The sequence below is a fragment of the Rhineura floridana genome, chromosome 8 (assembly GCF_030035675.1).
Source record: "Rhineura floridana isolate rRhiFlo1 chromosome 8, rRhiFlo1.hap2, whole genome shotgun sequence".
Taxonomy (NCBI): domain Eukaryota; kingdom Metazoa; phylum Chordata; class Lepidosauria; order Squamata; family Rhineuridae; genus Rhineura; species Rhineura floridana.
Window position 1 is genome coordinate 99,160,559 of NC_084487.1, and position 12,060 is coordinate 99,172,618.

Genomic DNA, 12,060 nt, shown 5'->3' on the forward strand with positions numbered 1-12,060 from the left:
TGTAAATACAGCCACCAGTAAACTTCTTGTTGAAACAGAACCTTTTTTTCCGAACTGCCCAAGCTCTTTCTTTCCAAGCTCTGTTTTCATATCTGCTGGTGGAAATGATAATCTCCTAGGCTTTAAAGACCTCTTTGAACGCTCTTTCAATGGTGCTGGAGGATAGGACAATCCTACTAGTCCATATGCTGCCTGCTTGGTTAATTCCCCTTGACTCTTAGGAGTGCTGGCTGCTTCCATGTCTACAGTTGGCTGCTTGGTTAATTCCTCAGGACTCTTAGGAGTGCTGGCTGATTCCAAGTTCAAAACTCTGATTGTGTTCAAAGCTCAGAACAAGCCTGGGCATACAATACTGGCCGTGGGGATGTGTTCAAGGCACAGAACATGCCTGGGCATGCAAAATGCCTGCTTTGACCACCCCCTTTCCTGATTGGTTCAAATCCTTGGCCTGATGGTTGCCATAGCAACTGTGGGGCCATCTGAAGGGGGACGGTTGGAAATGGACCCCTTCGGGGTCCATTTCCAAAGGGGTGAGGGGAGGGTGGGAGAGAGGTCAGGGAAAAGTCAGGGGGCCATAATTCATAGCCCCCTAGGTCCACAGACAGGGGCTGGGACTTGTGATGTCATTTGGAAGCAGGGAAGGGCTGGGGGAAGGGTGGAGGCTAGGGGAGGTCAGAGAGGTTGGGGTCAGAGGTCATCATCAATCATTTTTGACAGCAGGTGGTCTTTCTATACTACTTGTACATAGCCTTAGATGAACAGAATCCTTTTTTGTTTGTTTGTTTAATCATGAACAAGTTAAATTGGAGGGCATATAAGAGAGAATATTTTCCCATGCTTTACTTAATTTTGCTTCTGTATACAGAGTGATTCTGGGTCTTGCCTGTATCCTCTGATCTCAAAGAAGTAATATTGTATTCACTGTTCATTTTCAATCCATTTTCCTAATACTAAATTTGACATTTTTCACTGTTCCAGCACTGTTCAACACTTCAGATGAGCTTTTCTATTACAGTCCCAAGATCTCTTTCCATCCTCTAATGCACCCTTTGAATGGAGCATAACACATTTTAGGGTCTTAAAAATAAAATATTATAATTTCCAACATGTCAGGAAGGGCAAGCTTGTTCTTCTCATTTCAAGCTGCCTAAAATGAGGAGTGCTCTGGGGAAGCATTTAGACATTACTTTGAGTAATTTCTTACTTATCCATTTAATTATGTTCACTTATGACAAACCCTGCTTTCTAACAGTGGGTAGTGCTCTATTTTATCCTAATTAATGAATCAGTTAATGGCCAGCCTGCAGAGTCTGAATATGCTAATTTAGATTGATTCTAGTTAATATTTTTTTTAAAAAAATTAAACATAGTATTGATGTCACTCAAGTTGCCTTCAGTTTGAAACTCTTGAAGTACTGAGCATATTTCCTCTTATACCAGTGGTCAATGTGATTAAAGATAAGGATTCAAGAATACTGATCATTCATATTAAGTCATGTAGAGTGTCAGCACAAACTGGAAATTTAGGTTTCTGTAATTAAAGTGGAAATACACTTCTTAAAAAATCACCGACTTTTTGTGGCTAGGAAACAGAAAGATACTGAAAAGTGTGGGATGAACGAATGATGAATGGGTAGACATTATAAACACAGCACATGCAAATCAGGATGAAAGCTCATTGTCATATAACCTTTTGACAAGTTGGGATGTTGAAGATTTCAGGTGAAAATGGAAAAAAGAGTGGAAATTGCTGCAGTTGTCTTGTTTGTCTGTGGTGAGGATTGGAAAACATCAAGTGGACACAACTGGCATTCCTTCACATCACGGCTTTTTTAGGTCTGCAAAATATTTAATTTAAAATATTTTTATCTATTTTTGACATTTTCTTTACATTCAGTTGAATGTGTTATATAAATAGTTATGTTAGTTATGTAATTTATGTTAATTAGCAGACAGTGAGATGAACAACTTAGTGTTTGGTGGAAACCAAACTGCAGCAGAATGGAAACAGTGCTGATTGTGGTGAATACAGGTCAGAATGGAAATTGTTGCCTCCTTATATCCCTACCCACAAGCAAATAATAAGAAATGCTCAATAAAGACCAGACATAGTCTAACCTCCATGTAAGCTTTGTGCAAGCAAATCAGGATGAATACTCAATAAGTTGAACAGGTCATTTAGAGAGTATGCATTCAGTTGATGCATTAACACTCACTTGTGTGATGTGACAATTTCATCAAACGGTAGCTGGGTAGCTAGTCCTCTTTTCTCACACAGAATCACCATGGGATGGAAGCTGCAGATGGTAAAGTACTCATAGGATAATTTTTATCTTGTGTGTAAACACTTGCATCCTGTACATCTGAGACTGAAAGATAAGAACTTGCCCATAATGACCCAGTGCTTTTCACAGCTGGGTAAGGAATGAGAACTTGGTCACATGGTATGGCAGATTAGGAATGTAAGAAGTTCTGCCTTATGCCAAGTCAGGCAATGGGTCCATCTATTTCAGTATTGTCTATACTGACTAGCGGTGCCTCTACAGGGTTTCAAAACAGCGTTCTTTCCCAGAAATACCTGGAGATGTCGGGGACTGAACCTGGGACAGAAAAAATTATGTGGCAGCACAGAAGGGGCAAAGTATATTTCTAGGTGGATGAGCTATGTCCCATTTGTTCAAATCTTTGCAAGAAAAATAACAGTATATTTCATGTGAAAACTGCCCTACTTAACATATTTTCCCCTGAAGTCAGTTATATATTGATTAATTTAGTAACTTTTTCATGTATTAACCAAATTCAAATTACAGTAAGGAAAAAATGCTTTCAAACAAGGTAGAGTTGCTACACAAACATTTCCTTGACATACAAATTTGGCAGACAGAACACTTTAGTTAGAAAACTGTTACTTTTGAACAAGTGCAGGGAGAACAGTAGACCTACAGAGATCATGACATGAATGGACTTGTATAGGTGAAAGTCCCTTTCCTTCCCCTAATGATAGGAGTCCAGAAATGGGGGAGGGTGTGAGCTCCTTGTTTGGTGGGGGCATTTGTTCCCCACCCCCACTGCTGCCACTGACCTGGGACCTTCTGCGAGCAAAAACGATGCTCTAGTGCTCAGCTATGGTCCTTCTCCATAGATCATGAAAAATTTCTGCCAGCCCATATTACTGATCACTTGTGGGGATGTTAGCATTTGTTGTGCCACATGGCTGCATGCTGCTGATAAGCAGTTCTCCCCATATGAATCTGCCTTATACCAAGTTGGACCATTAACCCATTTATTGCCTACTCTGATATGCAAATGTCTTCCATCTAAGCTGTTAAGCAAAGCTCTATCCCAGCCCTGCTACCCTGACATTCTTGATCTAGATTGAATCTGGAACCTTAAACATGCCAAGTAGAGGTGTTAGCATAGCTCCCTTTAGCCAGGTTCAGATATAAACTTAGGGGGCTTCCAAAAGCACACCTCAAATTAGAAGTAAGCGTTGCTTTTTTAAATTCTTACCTAGCTTGGATAAAAAATCTGCTTAAAAGAAGAATGCCTTGCTTCCTCCCCAGTTATCCCCATCAATCCTTCCAGCCTCCAAAGCCCCCCTGCCAACCATCACTGCCCCAAACGGTGACTCCAGAATGAGTGACTCTAGAATGTGCCTACACGGTATTTCAAGGAGAGGAAGAGGAAGGGGTGAAAAGGACGAGCTCCCCTTTCTCCTCTCCACTTACCCTCTACTTTTGCTCACCCTGCTGCTGATTGTCAGTAAGTGAAGGGGATGTGTTTGAAGTGGAGTATGAGCTAGCAGGGAGGCCTTTGGGGTGACGAGGGCTGGAGGAAATGAGGGGGTTATTTTTCTGAACCCTTGGATTGGCTTGGAAAATTTAGCTCAATTTTTTCCTTTGTATGTGTTTGTGGGGGGAGGGGGAATGTATTTTCTGAGTTAATCCAAGAAGAACCATTGCAGGTCGTGGTGGTGGTAGGAATGAGTTTCTGAGTTAATCTCAAGAGAATGCACTTTAGAGAACTCACTGTGGTCGGGGAGGATTCTGGTTTGCTCTGCATTTTGGAGTGAACCCTCCCATTTTGCCCACCTTGGACCCATGCATGGATCAGAATGCTGATCTGTGCAAGCAGCCACATAATCAATAGACTGAATCACATATGGGTCCATACTGGGTCTGAGAACTTCTATTTCTTCCTTTACCTTTTTCAGCATTTCAAGCTGCTTCAAGCAGTTCCATGACTGCATGGTAAAAAATCCCTTTTAACGTCCTGGCTCCCAAAAATAGATTCAGCCTCAGGGCTCCCAGTTCAGTTATTGTCAATGGCTTGGATTCACAGCTGAGCACAGGCTTGGAACATAGATCAGGTTACAGAACACACAGCATTCAGATCGCAAGAAGGCACTACTAGGCATGGTTACACAAGCAAAGACATTGTCACAACATCTGAAATGCCTCCTGGGAGCCCATTTCTGCAGAAATGATCTCTTGCCTCAGGACTGGGCAAGCAAGTGGACACTCTGGCAGATAGGCTGGTTAGTGAGCTCAGTCTGTTCATGCTGTTACGGCCTCCTGCATTTCCTTAGCAATGGGGGCAGAGATGACTCTGCTAACTCATTCCGGTGCTCTGCTTACAACCTTCTCTCTTGCTCTGAGGGCACATCAGAGGAAGCAGGCAGACTAGCTGCCAAGGGCAGTCTTTGAGGCTGGATCCTCCGCCTTGATCAACGCCTCCAGGAGGAGCACACTATCAGCTGGCAGATCACTCAGCCCCTTCCAGACATCCTTTTCCAACCCTCCCAGACCACTGGGCCCCTCCTCTGGATCCCAAACTTCCTTTCCTCCTCTGACTGTTCCTCCCAAGAGTTCTCCCTGGGGTTCATGACATTTAAAATGCATCCTGAAAGTGACTATACTCAAAATGTACCGTCCCTTCCTGGGGAATAGTATGGAAAAAAGAGGGCTGCCCCCATGTACCTATGAGGGCAGCTATTTTTTTCCATACAATATTCCTCCCACCCCTTTTTTAAAAAAAAATGGATGGATTTTTTAGGAGCCTGGTTTGGAAAAAATTGAAACTGTCATGGCATAGACATACGATGATCCATCCATCCCTAGAACTTACCCAACTTTAATGCAATGCCTGTAATCTGCCACTGAGGTATCCATGCCTCCTCCCGAAAGGCTGCATGTGCAGGCCCCAAAGAGCGCATACAAACAGCCATAATTGGGTAACTGTATATCTGTCCTGGTAAGAACAAGTCACTTGATCTCTATGATCCTTTCTGATGATCCTGGAATCAGCTACATTTAGAGCGGAGGGCAGAATATATGGACCTGGAGAAACCAAGGAGATTGTGGGTGTACAACTCACTGCATAGATGTTAGGTGCAACACAGTTGGTATAAGCATTTTAAGAAGTTTTAACCCACCCACCCCTTTTAGTATGTTTTAAAGCAGGAATGATTGTACGGGGAAAGCGGCAACCACAACAGTGAGCCGATTTATCCACAAATGGAGCTGTTATCTTCAGGAACAATTAGAAGCTACACCATGAATAATTCAGTGTTATATCACTTCAGGGGCTTTCTGCCCTGATTTTCACAGTTCAGAGCAGTGGTGTTCCTTCCCACCCTCTTCTTAGCTGAAGATCCAACTGTGCCTCTGAAAGCAGTCTCTAGAGACCTTGCCTGCTTAATATGCAGGTGGCATTTCTGAAAGAGTTTTCTGGAAAGACCCCATCTGGACGGGTGTTGACTCATCTGTATGGAATCAAGGGCTGCATCCATATCACAGAGACTACACAACACTGGCACGTCAGCTGTCTTGCACATTGCTCAGATCCTTGCATTCTTTGTGAAAGAACAATGACAAAGGCAAAGATACTGAGCATTCTATGCACTTGCCTGCAGCACCGTTCAGATGCAGTAAAGCTCTCCACCGTACAACCAATGATGAAATGTGTCCTCTGTAAAAGCAGCAACTCCTGATGAAAGGCCGTGAGATAAGAACATGAGTAAAGGATGAGTAAGCAAGCTTGACGTTATGCCTTGGAGCACACTACAGTGGATAACAACTTTTGTGGCACTCAGTTTGCGTCAGGAGTAAGGAAGTTCATTCTGTCTTTCACAAAAAGGTTGCAGGAATTTGGCCATTGTTCATATTGAGTGCTTGTGCTATCTGTTTATCTATGCCGGCCCAAAGATAGCACCCTCCTCTTGTTCATGTAGAACCTAACTGGACAAGCAGTTGAATCTTACTTCAACACTGCCGATGGGATGCCATTTATTATTTTTATTATTTAAATGTATATCCTGCCCCTCCTCCCAGTAGGTGTGCAGGGCTGTCTAATTTAGGGCACCCGCCTCACTGTACCTCTGAAGAGGGGAACCTTTTTCAGGCCGAGGGCCACATTCCCATCTGGGCAACCTTACTAGGGGCACATGTCAGTGATGGATAGGCCCAGAAGCAAAAAGGGTACAGCTAATACCAATTTTACTTTTGTACAATAGGCTAGTTCCTGCACACACTCACCACCCCCACCTCTGTCCTCCATCCAGGGAAATGAAAGGCATTACCAGTGCTTAAGGACACATTCTAGCCAGGGAAAAACACCTGAGGAAATTGTGAAGAGGGGCGGTAAGGGCTGTGGCCTGGAAAAGGGGATGTGCCTGGGGACAGGATGTAATGTGTGGAGGTTTCTGAGGGACAGACAGAGGGGCTTGGAGGGCTGCATTTGGACCTTGAAACTGATGTTCTCCATCCCTGCTGTACCTAATGGTAGGGGGGAAAGGGAGGGGAGAAGCCCCAAGATGCCAAGAGGAAAGGAACGCAGATATTAAAATTCCAAATGAATTTATTGAAAAAATGTATATAGAAAAAATATGCCCAACGTGTTTTGGCCACATAAACCTCGGCCTTCGTCAGGGGCGAACATAGAATCTGTATATAAAATCGTCTAGTAGTCAAAATGTACAATTATAGCAAATAAGCTTAAATTCTGCACAATGAAGTAAATCAATGATTTCATTTTAACTACTAGACGACATGATTTGTACATTTTGACTACTAGACGATTTTATATGCAGATTCTATGTTCGCCCCTGACGAAGGCCGAGGTTTATGTGGCCGAAACGCATTGGGCATATTTTTTCTATACACATTTTTTCAATAAATTTTGGAATTTTAATATCTGCGTTCCTTTCTTCTTGGCATCTCGGGGCTTCTCCCCTCCCTTTCCCCATCTCTTTGGATGCCAGCCACTTCTGCTACCTACCTAATGGTAGGGCTAGCCTTCCTATGTCTGTCCATTTATGTGAAAAATATTTACCATCATTTTTCTACTGTTGCTAGGACCCTCGTATTCACAAAATTCAAAATACAGAAAAAAAACCTTGTACTGAACGGACGTCTGAGGCCAGCTGAATGTTTCAGCTTGGAATCAGAATTCTGATTGAAAATTCTCAGTGATGGATAGATTCACTTTGTACCAGTGTTTATTCTATATATAGTCTGTTGACAGCTGTAGAACTACAAAAGCATTCAAGTACCAGTTGATATTCTGTGGGTGTCTGTGGTAGCTTGTATTATTTCCACTGCTGTACAACCTTCTGCTGCATCCTCACAAGGAACACAACTGAATTGTCATCACATACTGCTGTTCCCACAGCTGTAAAGGGTGTGATTGGAGTCATAGGTTTAAAAGTGAGCAGAAACTGAGATGATGATGATTAGCCTACCCTTCACCTTAAGGTCCCAGGGCAGGTTACAGCAATTTAAAGTACAAATTTAAAAACAGTTTAAAAGAAATTACAATCACAAAAGTAGTGTGAGTATTATTATTAATTTATAGTGCTTTATGAACATTCAAGGGTATTTTAGTGTGGTGTGGTGCCGAAATAAACCTCATATGCATAGTGAATATTTGATGTGGCCTGATCCTGGGCAATATTTCAGCTGTCTTTTTCATTTGTGCAAAATATAATTACAACTGGGACCTGAAACAAAACATTGCAGTGTGAATTGCTCCTAATTCCAGCCAGCTAGCTATACCATTTCCTATAATACCCATCCCTCTGTCCCCTCCGCCCCCCCAAATTGTTAACATTCATGGCCATTGGGCATGCTCAGTCCTTCCCTGTTAGTCCCCCCCCCGTTATCCTGGATTTGGAGATGAAAAAATATATTTCTGTTCCCCCAAGGCTGTTCATACCTCCCTCTAATGTGTGGATGCTACTGTTTTGTCTACAACCAGGATACCTTAAGGACCACCTGAGTCTTTATATCCCAGCCCAGTCACTGAGATCTTCAGAAGTACTGTTAGTTGTCCCTCATGTTACAAATGCCTCACTGGCCTCAATCAGGCATTTAGTGCCTCCAGTCCCATCCTGTGGAATACTTCTAGCAAAGATTTGGCTGAAATCTTTAAATCAAGATCTGCATCATCCAGAAAATAGACTGATTTAAATTCACTTATGTCATGCACAAGCATGCATTCTAACTGGTTGCTGTAACAATTGAAATATATTTGTTTGTGGTAGGGCTGAACCAAAATGCCACCCTCAAACTTCTGTCTTGTATTTCAGACATAAGTTAGAGGGGGCTTTTTGGTGATTTTGGGGAAGGAAATGTAAACAGTGACAAAGTGTGGGGAATACATCCCTCCAGTGTTGTTCATGCTCTCTGTTGCTAGTGGGTATCATTCTCCCACCTCCCATGAAGCCCCAGAGTGAGTGCAAGAAGCAGAGGGTTGTTTCCAACTTTAATCCTACTCAGAGAAGAGAAGACACATTGAAAATACTAGACATGACTAACTTAAGTCCATTTGTTTCAGTGGGTTTATTCTTGAGTAGGAATGTCGTTCATCATATATTTTCACCCTGTGTGCTATCCGATGGACTGTTTGTCTTTCCCTGTCCATCCTGTTTACAATTTGTAAACCTGTTATTTACTGTCCTGCGGAGTCATAGCAGCGGGATTTAATGTGACTGCTAATATCTCATCTAACAGTAGTTTCATAGTCTCTAAATAGGTAATGTAGTTACATTTCTATATCTAACGTAACTTCCAGTACTGCTGATATTATCTCCGTATGTTTCCTTATTGTTTTAATTCACAAATCAATGAGCCAGCTAATTTTCCATTGAGCAGCCATCTGCCTACAGGATTATTGTATGTCTGTGACATGAATGATGAAAGGACATGCACTACATGGCTGGGTTCACCCCCACCCCTGGATCATCATTATATTTATTTATTTATTTATTGCATTTATACCCTGCCTTTCTTTTCATGATAGAAACCCAAGGTGGCTTACATATGATTCCCAGGCAGTCTCCTATCCAGGCACTTAGCTTCAGCAGGGTGCTGGCCTCATGTGCCTTCAGACCATAGACTGGGACCATGCTTTGGCATGCAAAGCACATGCTCCATCACCTTGAACTATGGGTTCTTCCCTAAATACTGTTCTACTCCTTGAGAAATCCCAGAACATAGTTTGAAAATCACTTCTTCAAGCAAGGGGTAAAGCAAGATGAACTGAACTTGGGCTCTGAATCAGGGGTGGGGGACCTGGGGCCTGCAGACCCAATATAGCCCATCCAGCCTCTCTATCTGGCCCTTGAGACTTTCCCCAGGGTCCACCCCTCTCTCCAGTTCACAGTCTTGCTCTGCGCCCAACTCAAATGCTTGTGCCTGGTTGGAACACAGCCTTGAACTGTAATAATAATTCTTGCTTTCTTGGATGGGGAGGTGAGGAGAAGATATTTGTGTAGAAAAACCTGACTCAATACAGCCTGCCATAGAAAAGTTGCCCATGAAGGAATGTGCATCTTGGGCTGAAAAAGGTTCCTGACCCTTGCTCTACATCAGGGATGGGGAACCTGGGTCAGGGATAGTGGGAGCTGGAGTCCAACAGCATCTGGAAGGCCACAGGTTCCCCAATGCCACTCTAAAAAGTGAAGAAAAAGGCTGTTCTTTTCCACCACACAGCTTTTGACCCAAAGATAGCACTGCTCTACGGCCATCTTGTCTTATCCAACATGGATTCTTTGATGCCGATCATGGTTTCTTTTGAGGTTGAAACCACGCTCAGGGCAAGCATAGGGTTTCTCCCCAGTGTGAATCCTGTGATGTTGATACAGGACTGTTTTGGTGCTAAACTTCTTCCCACACTCGAAGCATTTGTGGAGCTTCTTTCCCCGGTGGCTGTTTCGATGAGTTCCAGGGTCCCACTTGTTTTTGAACTTTTCCCCACAGTCATAGCACTCAAAGGCCTCTCTGCCGTGTGGCTTTTCTGGTGGCTCCGCATGTTGGATTTCTTGTTAAAAGTCTTCCCGCATTCTGGGCATAAGAACTTTTCTCTCATGTTATCTGAGTGCTGATTCTGATGCCTGACCATCTTTCCTCTCTCACAGAATGTGTTGCCGCACACAGGGCACTCGTGTGGCTTCTTGCCCACGTGTTTCAGGAAGTGCCCATTCCTGCTGAATTGCTTCTTGCACTCAAGGCACTGGAAGGGTTTGGCTTCTTTGTGGAGGATCAGGTGCCTCGCGCAGTTCGACTTGATATTAAAGCGCTTCCTGCACACCAGGCAGGGGTACAGCCTATCCTGCTTGTGGCTCCTCTTGTGCCTCACCAGGCTCCCATTGTCATAAAAGCTTTTCTCACAGTTGTGGCACTCAAAGGACTTCTGTCCCATGTGGACTCTGCGGTGTCTCTCAAGCCCTCCTTTGCTGAGAAAGCTCATCTCACATTCTAGGCACACATACCGTTATAGACTTGCTGAGCTGAGCAGAATTTTTAAAAGTATTTTGCAGTGGTGAAACTGAATACATGAACCTACCTGGTAGATTTGTTGTGTGATGCTAAGAATGAGATGGGGGAATGTTTACTCCAACTCCAAATTGCAGTGCCTTGGCAAATGTTTTGTTATGTTTTTATGATTTTCCTAAATATATTGTTCAATGTTTGGATTGCAGTCCATGTACTGTGTTCTTCTGACCCTGACTGTTAGACTGTGAACAGGTCCCCCACGCATCTGACTGTGGGTGAGTTCACACTCACTAGTCTTCAAGCATCTAGCAGCCACCATACATCATTCACAATAAACATGTGAGGTAGCAGAGCACACTTCAGTTTTTTAACCATCACAGGGTTACATGTTGAGCTTCTTGGTCACATGTACATTTATGCTAATGTATCAAAGGACTAGCCTTTACTAAACAGTGGTTATGGTTCCAAAGCAAATATTTCTTAAAATCTCAAGAAATCTATACTGTGGCTGAATGTAGCCCACCAGTTCAGACAAATATTCAGCTTCTCTCATTATGTGATGGCTGAGAAACACCCTCCCCCCGTTCATTCTCACTTCATTCAGTTTGCTTAGACTTTTTGCTTCAGGCATCAGATTTCTAAACAGCATTCTTCTTTTGTCATTTCATTTATCATTTCTGTGCTCACCCAAACATGTGCCTGCTGTGACTGTAAAGCAAATGACTGAGCCATTTCATTGACTGGATTTGCAAAAGTGGCAATGTGACACAAACCCAGAGAAATTAACATTAGTGGGATAAAACCAACATTAAAATTGACCTCATTTCATTAATGGCATCATAAAGTCTGCCAGCTTTCTTTAAAAAATGGTATTGGCAAAAGCCACTGGCATTTGCGTGAAAGATATCTGGTTGTCACACAAGGCAAATGTACAAACTGCAGCAGAATCCATGCTTGTGTTCAATAGGAACAGATTTCTCCCCCATCCCTGAGTGTAGCTTAGATACAACCCAGTGCTTTTATGCTTCATTGCTTCATAAGAGTGATATGGCATTGTCATAAAGCCAGTAAGACTGAAGACAATGCTTTGTGCCCTCACTCACAAAAATGTCAGCAGCTGGCAGGTGAAAGTGCAACAGAGAATTTCCTATGCAGAAAGGAATACATTTAGTTCCCCAAGGCTATGGTCACAGCAGTTATGAGGATAAAGACAGTGAGTATGTTTAGACCCATTCCTTGACTTTCTCACACATAAATCAGTGGCTTCCCATTCATGTCTGTGGGG

The 12,060-nt window shown here is 43.0% G+C and overlaps 1 protein-coding gene across 1 annotated transcript; it reads right to left on the reverse strand.

Annotated features, from left to right (window-relative positions):
- Positions 1 to 10,017: 10,017 nt before the first annotated feature.
- On the reverse strand, positions 10,018 to 10,749 carry LOC133363358 (oocyte zinc finger protein XlCOF26-like). The gene has a single exon (XM_061582760.1). It carries the CDS (start codon positions 10,747 to 10,749, stop codon positions 10,018 to 10,020), a length of 732 nt encoding a protein of 243 aa, XP_061438744.1.
- Positions 10,750 to 12,060: the final 1,311 nt, after the last annotated feature.